This window comes from Salmo salar, chromosome 18 (assembly GCF_965601325.2).
Source record: "Salmo salar chromosome 18, fSalSal1, whole genome shotgun sequence".
NCBI lineage: Eukaryota > Metazoa > Chordata > Actinopteri > Salmoniformes > Salmonidae > Salmo > Salmo salar.
Window position 1 is genome coordinate 16,419,224 of NC_138308.1, and position 15,980 is coordinate 16,435,203.

Sequence of the window (15,980 nt, forward strand, 5' to 3'; positions counted from 1 at the left end):
GTGTCAAGAAGCAGTGCGGCTTGGCTGGGTTGTGTTTCGGAGGACGCACGGCTCTCGGCCTTTGCCTCTCCCGAGTCCGTACGGGAGTTGCAGCGATGAGACAAGACTGTAAATACCAATTGGATATCACGAAATTATGGAGTAAACATTTTTTTTTATATTAATAAACTTCACCTGGGAAAGATGAGGTGTGCTATGTCATGTTGGCTGGATAAGGTACTGGTGTTGTACAACCGATTGTGGGAGGAGGGGAAACTACCAGGCAGCTACTGTAGAAGGAGGCAGTAGTTGTACCAATCCGGAAGCCAGGGAAGGACCCAATGAGGCCAACAAGCTATCGGGCAATAGCTTTAACATCCCATGTATGTAAGGCTGGGCGTTCCTCATCGAGGGCCATGTATGTTGCATTGATCCGATCTGTAATAGACTATGGCAGTATAACGTATGGTTCGGCAGACCTGACCTCACTAGAAAGGCTAGATGTCATACAGGGGCGTTTCGGACCTCCCCAGTCTCTGCACTACAGGTGGAGATGGGGGATATGCCATTGCAGATTAGGAGACAGCAGTTGCCAATGAATTATTGGGTCAACCTACAGGGAAATTGGGTGTCTCATCCTGCGAAAGGGATTCTACAGGCATGCTGTGAACATGAGCGAGGACCGATCACAAGCTTTGGGTGAGTGGGTAATACCCAGGCGAGGGAGATGGGACTATATGTAAGGGAGTTTAGCCCCATGGTAGCTATTCCTGTGAATCCATCATGGCTACTCCCGCCTCCGGTAGTTGATCAAGAAGTGTTGGAGAGACTATGGAAAGATAGGGAGGGGGTTGATCCATCTGATTTGTTTAATAGACATCTGGGTATTGTATATCAGGATTTTATGGCCATTTATACACGTTTCAAAAGAGCCAAGGACAGGACGTACTGGGTCAGCATTTGTAGTGCAGGAATGTGGGGTGGCAGACAGGAAACGTATTACAGATCAGCTGGCTGTATATATATACGGTGGAGCTGATGGCTGTACTGTTGGCCTTGCAGTGAGTGGAGGAAGTCAAGCCAGACAGAGTAGTTATTTGCTCTGACTCATGTGCACCTTTAGTTCACGTAGCAGACAAGACCTGCTGTATGAAGTACTACAAGAGGAAGAGACCGAAGAGAGGAGGCTAAGGGTGGGACACTGCTCGTTGAATAAGACTTTAAATGTGATAGGAAAGCATCCAACAGGAAAGTGTGATTATCGGCAGGAAATAGAGACAGTGGAGCATGTACTGATACAGTATGGGTAGTATGAGAGGGAAAGAGAGAGGCTACAGTATGAGGGAGAAGTGGGTATCAGGAAATGAGTTTAAAGACTCCAGTTGTGAGGTTGATCATCCCACTGCTACTGTTCTAGATGACTGTTGGGAATATACAAGTAGATTAGGCAGTGGTTTTGGTTGGACAGTTTGCCAATGAGAGTAGTTTGAGGGAGTTGGAGGTTGGCCCTTGTGTGGTGGTGGTATTCCTCTGTGGTTACTCACAGATCCTGTTGTTGATCTAACCTTGGTAGATAAAAGAAAAGATTGGTCAGAAGTCAGTGATATAAGAAAACGGGTTGACAATTACTTGGTAGAAGTTTTTATGCTTTTTTAATGCTTTTCACAGATGGATCCAAGGACCCAGATAGTGGGCGCACAGGAGGAGACGTTTACGTTCCTGAATTTGATGTGCAGATATCAGTGGAGGCTGCAGAGGGGAGGACGGTTCATAATAATGGCTGGAATGGAGCAAATGGAATGATATTTGTATTTATTATAGTCTTCCTGGGGTCCAGCAAAATTAAGAAAGTTTATACAATTTTAAAATCATTACAATACATTCACAGATTTCACAACACACTGTGTGCCCTCAGGCCCCTACTCCACCACTACCACATATCTACAGTACTAAATCCATGTGTATGTATAGTGCGTATGTTATTGTGTGGGTGTATGCATGTGTCTGTGCCAGTGTTTGTGTTGCTTCACAGTCCCCGCTGTTCCATAAGGCGTTTTTTAATGTGTTTTTTAAAATCACATTTTACTGCTTGTGTCAGTTACTTGATGTGGAATAGAGTTCCATGTAGTCATGTAGTCCATGTGTGCCTCCCATAGCCTGTTCTGCACTTGGGGACTGTGAAGAGACCTCTTGTGGCATGTCTTGTGGGGTATGCATGGGTGTCCGAGCTGTGTGCCAGTAGTTTAGACAGACAGCTCAGTGCATTCAACATGTCAATACCTCTCACAAATACAAGTAGTTAATCTTTCTTCCACTTTGAGCCAGGAGAGATTGACATGCATATTATTAATGTTAGCTCTCTGTGTACATCCAAGGGCCAGCCGTGCTGCCCTGTTCTGAGCCAATTGCAATTTTTTGTGGCACCTGACCACACGACTGAACAGCAGTCAAGGTGCGACAAAACTAGGGCCTGCCTTGTTGATAGTGTTGTTAAGAAGGCAGAGCATCGCTTTATTATAGACAGACTTCTCCCCATTTTAGCTACTACTGCATCAATATGTTTTGACCATGACAGTTTACAATTTAGGGTTACTCCAAACAGTTTAGTAATCTCAACTTGCTCAATTTCCACATTATTTATTACAAGATTTAGTTGAGGTTTAGGGTTTAGTGAGTGTTTTGTTCCAAATACAATGTTTTAGAAATATTCAGGGCTAACTTATTCCTTGCCAACCACTCTGAAACTAACTGGAGCTCTTTGTTGAGTGTTGCAGTCATTTCAGTCGCTGTAGTAGCTGACGTGAATAATGTTGAGTCATCCGCATATATAGACACTCTGGCATTACTCAAAGTCAGTGGCATGTTGTTAGTAAAAATTGAAAACACATGGAAACCATAGCTGTGTTCGAATACCCATACTAACATACTGTATGCTACATACTTAATGAGTATATACTAAATACTATAAGTACATTTTAGTATAATGTAAATGAACGGTATCCTTTCAGTTGAGCGTACTCGAGCTTCGCCTGTCTACCGGAAGTTGATGCTGTTGCTATGCAACCTCTTGCTAGCTTGTTCAATAACAAATTACTAGCTAGATATTTTGCGACTTCGGGTGTGTTCTTAAATTCAATCTGGAGTGCCAGAGTGCGCTCTGGGCGTTTGTAAATTCAGAGCTATCTCAGATTGTCTGTTTGTAAATTCAGAGCGTTTCGCTCTCGGAGCGCACACTGGACCTTCTGGCAGAGGAGTAGGGTTGACCTGCGCATTCTGGCCTCACAACGGCAGTCAAGCACCCACGCTAACTGGCTATCGTTGACTAGCTTGCCAGCTACTTCCAGACACAAAGGAGAGAACACCTCACTGACTATTTTAATCGCCCTAGCAGAGCTGGTTAGGCAGTTTTCATGTTATCCTGAGCGTTGGTGACTGTAACTGTGATGCTGGCAATCATTTTTTTTGCTGATGTTTACTGACACCGGCCATATTCAACAGGTGTTGAGAGTTCGTAAGTGAATTAGTTATTACTCAGACAAGAGTGCTCTGAAATCGGAGTAGATAGCCAGAGCGAATTTACGAAAGCACCCAAATGTCCATTGAGAATGCACAATCACTATACCACTTAGCTAAGAATGACAAGAATAATCAAGTCAATAAACATTGGGTAGTTAGATAGCATATAGTTAATATACTGACAAGTTTGATGTATTATTAGCCAACTAAAGTTAGGTAGCTAGCTAACATACCGCTGTAATGATATGCAATGTGGTTCGTAAGGATAGTGTAGCTAACAAACTTCAGGCAACATAACGTGTAAGGTAAGCCAAAAGTGCTGTAGAATGAGATATAATTGATATTGATGTTCCACTGTGTAGAGGTGAGGCCAAATGTAAGATCAGAGCTGTTTTGATAGATGTGTGGCAGACGAGATTGGACTATGAGCCCTCGGGATGGGGGAGCATCTATTAGAAGTTAGTAGGGCTCTTTTTATTTTACATTTTACATTTTACATTTATTTTTATTTTACATTTTATTTTCTCAGAAGTACTGAGTTAGGAAGGAGGATTTAGAAATGTGGAAATGATGTAAACCGTGATTGACCACACACTCCACCATAGTAGGTGGCAGCATGCACCTTTCACGTTTGTTTGCGAACCGCCATTGTATAGAAGAAGAAGGCCCACAGTACAGTAGGTGGCGGTAATGCACCATAATGTTGGATGCCGATAAACCCCACCGAAGACGAAGAAGGCTGCCTCTATTCTAGTCTGAGCGCAAACATACTGTCTTTCTGTCTGTGGGAGTCACAACAAACACAATTTACAGTGGGGTAATAGTAACATTAATAAACAGATGTCATCCAAAGATATTATCTGTCTGGATTCTGGAGTCAACTCAAGAACATCGCAGTGCCCTTTCTGGTATCGCGTGATGGTCAAGCACTACGCTTGTTCCGTTTACCTGACGTCCATCTGACAGAGAGCGACGCTCGGCTCGTAGCTTTCTTAGTACTGATGGTGAATAGCTACTGCTGTGGTAACGGGCGGAGGAGCAGAAGCCGCAGAAGAGTCAGCAGTAGTAGAGGAGCGGTAGTTTGGAATTCAGCTTTTACACGTATTAATCTTACTCGTATCAACGGAGCTCCCTAAAAACACATAGAAGGGAAGGGGAAATTTAAGAAAGATGGCGGCCGCGGCCTCGCCGGGCTCCTGCTCGTCCACCTCTTCAGACTGGATTGTACTGAGAGACGGTTGCCGTCGTTGCGACGAGGAGGGCCTGCGAAGCCTTTCCTACCACCCGGCCCTTAACGCTATCCTGGCGGTTACTAGCCGGGGGAGTATCAAAGTCATCGACGGCACATCAGGGGCCATTCTCCAAGCCTCGGCCTTGCATGGTAAGTCACGGCCCAGGGGCTAAGTAACTGTTTTAACTAACATTAGGTAGTTAGCTAATGTTTAACGTTAATTATTTTGACAATCACATCAGTTAACCTGGGGTTGGTTAGCTAGCCGTAGTTAGCAAATTAAATAACGTTAGAACATGAATTCTGACGTTTAGCTAAAGTACGGATTCACAGAACAATTTGTTAGATCCGATTCCTAACAATAACTTGCATAACCAAGTAGCTAGCTAGCTAGCTACCTTACTTTCTACCTACATTAGACTAGAGTTACATCAAAGATACTGGCAGTGGCAAACTAGCTCCTAGCTGTGGTTAACTACAGTAGATAGCTACATGTCTTGACAATTGCTGGCAAGACAGTTAAATACATAGTTTGTTAATTAGTTATCTAACTGGCTAACTGAATTTACGCCAGTGTTAACGATGTATTAGGAAAACATCTCATCAGCTAGATGGCTAAGCTAGCGAACCCGCTAACAGTATCTAACATTCAATGTCAACATTCAATCAATCCTTATTAATAAACCTCATATTGTAGTGCGATTTAACTAATTGACGTTATTGCGTTAGCCAAGTAACTTCCGTACTGTATATCCATCACAACATTACGCCATGTTTGGGTAACATGTAGTTAGCTAACTAGCAAACTAGATAATCAGTGGTAGCTAGCGAACTAATTGTGATGACACGAGTAACTAGTAGCTAATAACGTTAGTCAAGTAGCTAAGCTGTCAAGTTCATCGATGATCACCCAGCCGTGAGCATGTGGTGTCGCAGTAAATGTTCTTAACAAGCGTGTTAGCAATAACTCGTTAGTTGCAGAACGTTTATCTAGCTAGCTCTAGTTGGTTATGACGTGTTGTTGCTATTCGTACTAGTACTAGGCAGAACGAGAAAGTATGCAATGGCTCTTGGCAATCTAGCTAGTTAATAGTGTTGTAGCTCACAGTAGCTGTACAATTTTGGAAGGAAATGGTAGAAGATAGTGAACCTAAATACACTCGGATTTAATTTTGACAGTTTATATTTGACGATGCCAAACAATGGAAATTATTGGTGTTTGTTCCACAACGTGACTCGCCATCTGTAGCTAAATTGAATCCAATGAGCAAAAACACCTGGGTGTATTTTGATACCTTTCGTCTATAGTGCCTACTGTAGTATCGTTAACTACAAACTGAATCAATTTGCTGAACTGAAGCTATTCTCCGTTTCATGACATTGTGTTCACTTCAGTGTGTAATGTGCTGTAAAATCACTTCACTCAATGACTTCCCTCTTAGCATATGCACATAGCTATTTATTTATGAATGTATTTTAACATTGCAGTTGGGACATCGCCCAGTTCTGAGTGGATGTGTTTATGTCCTCTTATGTGTTTGGGTATGCAGTGTGCTGTACTGACTGTTTACATTGTGTGGGATGTTAATTAATGTATATGGTGTTGCCAAAGAAAGTTTCCATCCTGGATGGACAGTTACATTTTATTCTATGACTCTTTTACTGGAGGTTAAAAAAGGACACATGCTAGCATGTGGGGCGGCAGGTAGCCTTGTGGTTAGAGCGTTGGGCCAGTAACCAGCAGGTAGCCTAGCGGTTAGTGTTGGGCCAGTAACCAGCAGGTAGCCTGGCAGTTAGAGCGTTGGGGCAGTATCCAGCAGGTAGCCTGGCGGTTAGAGCGTTGGGGCATTAACCAGCAGGTAGCCTGGCGGTTAGAGCGTTGGGCCAGTAACCAGCAGGTAGCCTGGCGGTTAGAGCGTTGGGCCAGTAAACACTGGGAAGCCTGGCGGTTAGAGCGTTGGGCCGTAACCAGCAGGTAGCCTGGCGGTTAGAGCGTTGGGCCAGTAACCAGCAGGTAGCCTGGCGGTTAGAGCGTTGGGCCAGTAACCAGCAGGTAGCCTGGCAGTTAGAGCGTTGGGCCAGCAGGTAGCCTGGCGGTTAGAGCGTTGGGCCAGTAACTGAAAGGTTGTTGGATTGATTCCCAGAGCTGACAAGTTAAAAATCTGTCATTCTGACCCTGAACAAAGCAGTTAACCCACTGTTCCTAGGCGGTCATTGTAAATAAGAATTTGTTATTAACTGACTTACCTAATTTAAATATATATATATATATTTTCTTTTTACATTTAACCTTTATTTAACCGGCTGTCGAAGACATGTACCTGAGTCTACTTGTTAGTTGAGCCAAATAGCAGAACAAAGAATAACATATTTGTGACTATTAGGCTGTTGGTGGACTGGTATGTTTTTAATCTTATCGACCAAACAATCGACCAGTCGACTAAATGGGGTCAGCCCTAATTTGCACTGAGGGTAATTGGTATGTGATGATGAATTCCATTATGAAAGTTAATTTAATCTAACTTTAACAGCCAAATTTTCATCTAGGTGGCCTTAGAAGTCATATCGTCATCCAGTATAGTTATTACATTGCATTTAGCCTGTAGCCTATATTTTGGCCTGTTATGCACCACTGGCATGGACAAATCTTCAGACTTGTCCATTGCTATCAGAACTAAAGAGCGGTCTGTTTTTATTTCATCTGATGAATAGACTACACGCTATTGGTCCCAGAGATGACGGACACCAGTAGCATTTATTATCAAAGAAAATGACACAGCAGTGTAGGTGTGACAAATTTGTCTTCTCTAGAAATGAGGCATTATATTATTATTCCTTGCACTGCTATTTGGCTCAACTAACAAGTAGACTCGGGGGACAAGGGAGGCCCTTTTCCTGGTACAAGTCTTTGACAGCCGGTTCTCTTTAGATGCCAACTATGCAGCATCTGTTAACACACTGGGTTGTTGACAGTAAATAATGTGACTGACAACACAGAGCAGTTCAGAGATATGCTACAAGTGAATTTGAGTTGTAGGCAACATGCACTTTTCCAATTTGATAATGTTTGTCCTGTAGACTGCTCCTTGGCAGAGGACAGAATTGGATGACGACCAAAGATATAGCCTATCTAGCAAACTACAAGGCTCAAAGTGCGACCATTTTGCTCACATATGTGCCTAATATTTTTCTGTGCAACCTGGGAACAAGAAAGCACGTAGAAAAAAAATTGCCCACATTATAATTGATGCAACGATTACTTCACTGTACCACAGCCCCTGAGTGCCATGGAGAATACACTGAGCACAGATTCATAACCGCACCATAACTTGCACCATCGCTACAAAGAAAATGGCTTGTTAACTGAAATATTTTTCATTGTGCTCTTAAATTTCTTTGTGCGCTCCTACATTTTTCATCTTAGGCGCACGTGCTCCTTGTAAAATAAAAAAAAGTCAGCGTACAGCCCTGGCTGAAAATGGATGTCTTGACTTTGGGTCATATGGCTTGGGTGCAAGACAAGCTATCGGTTTTGACTAGCAGAAGTTAATTGGTAAACAGGTTAGGAGAACTTACACAGCAGGTTAGGTAAATTAACGGGGCAGGTTAGAATTAGGTGAAGGTTAGGAAAAGTTTTAGGGTTAGCAAATTTTCCCAGATGCGACTTTTTATTTATTTTATTTTTTATTTCACCTTTATTTAACCAGGTGGGCTAGTTGAGAACAAGTTCTCATTTGCAATTGCGACCTGGCCAAGATAAAGCATAACAATTCGACACATACAACAACACACAGTTACACATGGAATAAACAAAACATACAGTCAATAGTACAGTAGAACAAAAGAAAACAAAAAGTCTATATACAGTGAGTGCAAATGAGGTAAGTTAAGGCAATAAATAGGCCATGGTGGCGAAGTAATTACAATATAGCAATTAAACACTGGAATGGTAGATGTGCAGAAGATGCATGTGCAAGTAGAGATACTGGGGTGCAAAGGAGCAAGATAAATAAAATAAATACAGTATGGGGATGAGGTAGGTAGATAGATGGGCTCTTTACAGATGGGCTATGTACAGGTGCAGTGATCTGTGAGCTGCTCTGACAGCTGGTGCTTAAAGCTAGTGAGGGAGATATGAGTCTCCAGCATCAGAGATTTTTGCAGTTCGTTCCAGTCATTGGCAGCAGAGAACTGGAAGGAAAGACGACCAAAGGAGGAATTGGCTTTGGGGGTGACCAGTGAGATATACCTGCTGGAGTGTGTGCTACGAGTGGGTGCTGCTATGGTGACCAGTGAGCTGAGATAAGGCGGGGCTTTACCTAGCAAAGACTTGTAGATAACCTGTAGCCAGTGGGTTTGGCGACGAGTATGAAGCGAGGGCCAACCAACGAGAGCGTACAGGTCGCAATGGTGGGTAGTGTATGGGGCTTTGGTGACAAAACGGATGGCACTGTGATAGACTGACTGCATCCAGTTTGTTGAGTAGTGTTGGAGGCTATTTTATAGATGACATCACCGAAGTCAAGGATCGGTAGGATGGTCAGTTTTACGAGGGTATGTTTGGCAGCATGAGTGAAGGATGCTTTGTTGCGAAATAGGAAGCCGATTCTAGATTTAATTTTGGATTGGAGACGCTTAATGTGAGTCTGGAAGGAGAGTTTACAGTCTAACCAGACACCCAGGTATTTGTAGTTGTCCACGTATTCTAAGTCAGAGCCGTCCAGAGTAGTGATGCTGGACGGGCGAGCAGGTGCGGGCACTGATCGATTGAATAGCATGCATTTAGTTTTACTTGCGTTTAAGAGCAGTTGGAGGCCACGGAAGGAGAGTTGTATGGCATTGAAGCTCGTTTGGAGGTTAGTTAACACAGTGTCCAAAGAGGGGCCAGAAGTATACAGAATGGTGTCGTCTGCGTAGAGGTGGCTCTAACATCAATATTCAACCAAGCCTGCCCTGAGGACAGTCTTGTTTTCTTCTAATGCGATTCTGCGCAAGACAAGTGTGCTCATCTGCCATAATCGACAGATTAATTGTGATGTAGTTGAATTATCCTGCCTAACACGAGCGTTTTACATTACAGCACGGAATGAAGTGGTAATAAAACAGTTAAAGGCTATAGGTGTGTCTGAGGACAATATTTTCGTTGTAACTAACATTAGTTTTAATAATAAATTATCCAATAGGGCAATAAATTCATTTTTGAGGAGACTGTGTAATTGAAATATAAACACAGGTTATGTAAATTGTTTAGGCTTTACATGCATATACAATTTTTTATTACGAAGTGCAACAACACCTCGTAAGCCTCGATTGTTTCTTGATGCTGCATTATGCCAAACAATGACGCATATCCATTTGTTTTCAGTCAGGATGCCCATGAGATTATTGTGACTAACTAGCAACTTGCAGTTTAGCTCGTCAATATTTCAAAGACTAAATTCAAAGATTTAGGCTATTTTAGTATCTGATTTACATGATCGGACAGCAAAAGTCCAGCCAATGCTATGTCTTAGTGGCTAAACAACTCTAACACCCTGATGTTTGTGTTCCTAGCTAAAATTGGAGGCCGTGTTAGGTGTCAGTACTTCCCTGCGGTAGACAAGGTCCTCTTCGTGGACGACTATGCAGTGGGCTGCAGAAAGGACTTGAACGGCATCCTGCTGCTGGACACAGCCCTGCAGGCCCCCGTGGCCAAACCAGAGGACGTGGTCCAGCTAGAGCTACCTGTCACAGAGGTAAGAGAGCTAGCCAGTCAGCCACCGACACATGACACAAAACCCACTTCCACATGGAAGTGTGCTCATAGCACTCGCTAAAGTTGGCTTTTAAACCCATTGACATAGAATCGCTGACATGAATATGTTTACATACAATGGTATTACAGTACAACACACAATGAACAACAATTATTGATGCTCATAAACAGTTAGTGCTACTTTGGCTGATTGTGATCTTACCTTTGTTTTTAATGTATCTATTTTTTACTGTTGTGAGTGCAAGTTAGGACACAGGTATCGATCGTTTGAATATGTCCCACTACTGCTAGCATTGTCTACCTTGCTCTAAAATCACACAAACCTGACGACAGGCCTGCTTAGTAATGTAGAAAAACTGGTCCACTGTGAGAGCGCACATGCTAACTGTGGAGAATCCACCACTCCCGTTAATTTGTCTTAATGAGTGTGACAATTCTTGGCCTGTGCAAGTACCTCAGACTTTCATGTAAATCATGCATCTCGTTAGGAGATTTGCAGACAAATTGGAGTTACGAGTGCGACTCTAAAGTTAGGAATCGATCATTATGTCCCCAAAATAATTAATGAGGGTGTGCATCTTTTTTTCATTGTCTTTATCTCTGGCCTGTCGTATCTGTAGGACCTGGTTACATAACATTTCTAAATGGAACTGTCTGAACACAGCGTTTCCCCCTCTGTTTAGTTTATATAGCCTACAGACAGGTGCAATTGGACCCATTGTGGTAGTCCAACCGTTTCATGAAAAGGCATGCACAGACCACAATTTATACTTTAATTCAAAGCCTTGGTGTTTCTATTGCTGAGTTGCCAATGCATTGTAATTGTAGAATTTATTCATGTAGGCTACTATTAGGGAGGTGAACGGCAGGTGAAAATTTTGTCCCGAAGACAAACATTCATTAACGTTGTGAATTATGTGCATTTGCAACTCTCAACTCTCCCATGTTTCATGAGCTGAAAGAAAAGATTCTAGATATTTCCCATACGCACAAAAAGCTTATTTCTCTCAAATTTTGTGCACAAATTTGTTTACATCCGGTCTCACAAATGCAGACCACATGTAACCACGTCAGCCCGTAAATGGACTGGTGATTTTAAAGTAGGGATATATATATATATGTGTTTCAACCACGAGCTTTAGTGTTGGAATAATAGACATGTCTCGTTTATTTTGGGCTTTTTTGCCAGCTGCTATACTTTGCCATTTACAATAGGCTATTCATTATTCTAGGGGCCTACTTTGTATCATGTTTAACAAAAGCCTGCCCACCAAGTTTAATCTTACAAATCAAAACACAAGGCAAAAGAAAACGCGCGTCAAATGCGGCTAACTACTGGTTAAAAAGGGAATAATTGACTTTAATGCTGTTAACCATATGTCTAAACTCTCATTATACAGTTAATAACACCCTGTTGAAACGGGAGTAAACGGTGAAGTGTTATTGAGACACGTTTCAGTAGCTGTGGGGCTCAAATGGCACTAGCAGCCTTTCATTTAAGGGGGGAAAAATGAACAAGTAGTCCTACCTAACGTAACAATGCTGTAACATAAGTAAGAACCCATATGAATCGTTCTAATTATTTGCCACGGATATGAGTGCAGATTAAAGAAATGATTGCAGTTGATACGGAGCCATGGTTTACTTGAGTTGCGAGGTCATTTCTTAAAGATTCAATTTCGTTTAAACGCTCACACCCATGAATTTGACCAGGCACTGGAAACTGTTTCCCTTTGCCTGATAAACACTGACCGACATTCTTTAATTCTTTATTTATTTAAACAGTTTCTTGTCGTACCAGCCCATCAAAATTCACAGCGAGATGAGCCAGATCGTTGTAACCCTTGACTGTTGCGAACTCGTTGGTTTCAAAGCAAGGCTTACTTTACTTTATGACGTCTGTTTTATATATGCCCCATGTCTAAATCATTACAGGCTGCGCACAGACAGCAAGCCTATGTACTCAGACATATCCCCTCGTCATTCCTCTGAGAGACTGATGATGTTTTAATCATCACACCACAGGCGCTTAGTAGATCTGAGCACACACAGCCTGTTTCCCAGGATTAGTTGCACCTCACAGCCAAGACCATGTTTTGTTCCTCATTGAAATGCTCTGAAGGTGTCCCAATATTGATATTGGCTGCATGCCGGTGCATGTGCCCCGATGTTATAATATTTAGTAAAATCGTTTTATTCTTAGACGCCCTTTTTCCCACCCAGTTGCACAGCTAATTTGCATTTGTTGACCCACCTGCTGAGTGGAGTATTTTTTTCCCCCTCCTTCCCAGTCCTTGCATTCGTAGCTCAGTCTATGAATTTGACAGTGGATACATGGCATGGTCAGACTGGTTGAAATGATAACCTCTGTGGGAATGGCTGTGTGTACTTTGTGCTGCCAGTATTATTGATCTGCCCAGGCTGTTTCTCCTCTCCTGCAGCAGTCTGTTACTGTTGACTCCAACCTGCCTGCCTGCTTTGTCCTCTCTGATCTGCCCATCTCTCCAAGGCTCTATCTAATGAGTATTGACCACATCTCCATGTCAGCTAGCAGTGGATAATGCTGCATTAGAAGTTATTCAGGAAAATCAATCATATTACTAGCAAGCCTAGTGAGTTTTACAGGACAATGAGAACAATGTTTTTTAATGTAACATTTGTGAATGGTTTATGTCATTTGAGATCTGAATGGTGACTCATAGACTCTAATGAGTCAACAACTTCAACGACAATTGGCATACGACCTTGGGTAAAAAGGTCTTGGTTCCATCAGTGAACCCGTTATTGTGTCTCTACCCCTTGTACTATGGTGTGAGTGTGGATCTCTGTGTGTGTTCCCTGCAGGCTCAGCAGATGCTCTCTGCCTGCCTGGAGAAGGTAGATGTGTCCAACACAGAGGGCTACGACATCTTCATCGCTCAACTCAAAGAAGGACTGAAGAATACCTCACACGAGACTGCAGCCAATCACAAAGTGGCCAAGGTGAGTCACACTCAGCGCTCTGGGAGGAGGCGAACCATGTCACAACTTGCCTACTAACCCATATTCATGTTGTGCTATTATGGTGTTTTCTGCTGCTGTTATGTCTTTCCACTGCAGATTGTTCAAATTGTCACAGATAATAGTGTTAGACAAATGCACGAAGCAGGTGTAGCAGTTCGCTTCAGTTGTCTAACATAACACATCTCTGTTTGTACTGTGACACCGCAAGTCGTCAATCACCTGTTAGAGAGCATGCCAGAGGTTGAACAAGTTTGTTCATTGACTGTGCAGCAGTGCAAAATTAGACAAATTTGCTTTTGATTATTCAAAACTTGCCAGCTCTTATTAGTCGGGCTGACAGTCAGTTACTGTTATTCTGCTCGCAGCAGTCAGTGACTTACACGAAAATGCATTAAGTTTAATGTATAGTGTGTGTAGCTCGTTGACACATTCTAATCGATGCTAGGCTAGGGAACTGATAGAGCAGTGTCTGCTGCTGGGCCAGAGCTGTCATCTCCTGTGGCTGAGGTGTTGCTCAGATATAACAGCTCTAACGCCAGGGAATGCCAGTTCTTCAGCAGTGTGTAGCAAAGTCAAAGGAGACTAAAGAGGACGCGGTTTTAATTAAAATGTACTGAGGGATAAAAATGGGAATGCTAATTTGAGGTATTTAGTCTAGGCCTATATACATTATATTATATTATATTATATTATATAATATATATAATATATATAATATTATATTATATTATATTATATTACATTATATGGTGTCTAGGGCTGTGACGGTCATGACATTTTGGATGACGGTTATTGACCAAATGAGTCACAGCAATTTGGTTACCTTTTTTCCTTTTTCCTTTACTCATTTTGTCCTCGCATCTGCTCCTGACTGCATATGCTGCCATATAAATATAATGAATAGAACGGGCGTCGCCGTTCAAGTCAATGATAGTATAATGGGTGGACTGGCAGCCATTGCGAGTGTAGCTTTTGAAGCAAAGTAGGAAGTAAAATAAGGAAGTTTACCTAGGGCTCTAAATTGACATGTTTCGTTGGTAGCACTGGCGCTCCCAATTAAAAAAAGAATCATACAAAATAAGCGAGGAGCAGCACATGAAATGTAATTGATTGAGATACAGCCTATATTGGGGTCTATATGAATTCTAGCTACTTTTTGTTGTGCCCGAGAAACACATTTGTTACACTGTAACTGCATTCGTTTATTATAAAAGCTAAAATGTTGATACAATTACCTGTCATTGAAATTAGGCATTTGTGGAATATTAGGTTTGTACATTGAGTACAATCACTATTTTGGTGAATTACATTGAATTTAAAAATAAATAAATCATAATGATCAGGATTGTGATGACAACATGCATTCATTGCTATGATCATTGATCTCCTGAAGAAGATATCCCTGTTCCTTTCTTTCTGTGCCCCCAAATGTTTGGATATACTGGTAAAGTTACCAGGTTGTTAGCTAGTTAGCCAAGGAGGTAACGTGACTGAACAAAGTGTAAACAAACGGTTAATGATGCACGAGTAGTTTTAGAATGGCCAATGAGATGGTTTAGGGATGTAAAAAGCGGCAATCTGACATTGGATCAAAATGTTGCGCCGGTGATATCGGTCAGATCTTGAAAAGCAAGCCGTGCACGCTGTAACGGTTGTGCAGCCAGGACCCTAACAAATCTGCACTCGCTTGTTTCTCTAGGGCGCTTAGAAACGACTATCTGGGATATTTAGTTCATAGTCGCACAGTGCTCCCAAAATCAAACTAGTCGCAGAGACATATTTTCTTGCATATGTGACCAACTTGGTCGCACTTTAGTGCACTGAGAGTACCCATCAATATGTTTTGTGATTTGTTGATTCAACTGACATTACAAAAAATCAATCCCATTGCATGATAACATCAGTTATCATTTGAATGAAAATGATGCATTACCCTGAAAATGATTGAATCACAATACCAGGCAGCCATTGAGAGTGTACCCATGAGTTTACCAGTCAAATTGCCAGTGTCAGAGGTTCCTAGCCTTTTTTATTCATTCTATTTTTATGCGACTCAACTGCGCGGGTGCCCGGCCATCCTTCTGTTTGTTCCACACACAAAAAAAGCATTTAAACGTTCATGACGTTTTATTTTCATGATGGTCTTTATCCATAACTGTCAGTGACAAGTTATACGGTAATTGTGCCAGCCCTAATCGTGAGATTTGTAATTTGGTAGCCTTCTGCTTCCCTTGATATCGTGTTGCTCTGTGGATGGATAAAGTGCGGTTTTGGTTCTAGCAAAAACAGTGATTCATCAATCGGCTTATAATTCCCCCACACACTCCCAAACCAGTTCCCTTTATGTTCAGTGCAGGTCTAACAAAGAGGGAAAAACTGTGGTTGTGTGACATTGCATTTGTCTCTTTGATTATGCGTACATGCGCTCTCTTTCAGTGCCGGTGAGATCCTGAGACCTGACTGCAGTCTGCGACAAAGAGCAGAAACTGCAGACCT

At 42.2% G+C, this 15,980-nt stretch overlaps 1 protein-coding gene across 18 annotated transcripts in view; it reads left to right on the forward strand.

Moving 5' to 3' along the window:
• The first annotated feature begins 4,222 nt into the window (after positions 1-4,222).
• Positions 4,223-15,980, forward strand: part of birc6 (baculoviral IAP repeat containing 6) — a 163,938-nt gene continuing 152,180 nt past the window's right edge. For all 18 annotated transcript variants that reach the window (XM_082964731.1, XM_082964740.1, XM_082964746.1 and 15 more), the window contains exons 1-3: positions 4,223-4,876; positions 10,280-10,461; positions 13,326-13,463. In XM_082964731.1, the coding sequence (XP_082820857.1) occupies positions 4,666-4,876; positions 10,280-10,461; positions 13,326-13,463 (531 nt within the window). In that variant the 5' untranslated portion in view covers positions 4,223-4,665. The remainder of the gene's footprint in view (positions 4,877-10,279; positions 10,462-13,325; positions 13,464-15,980) is intronic.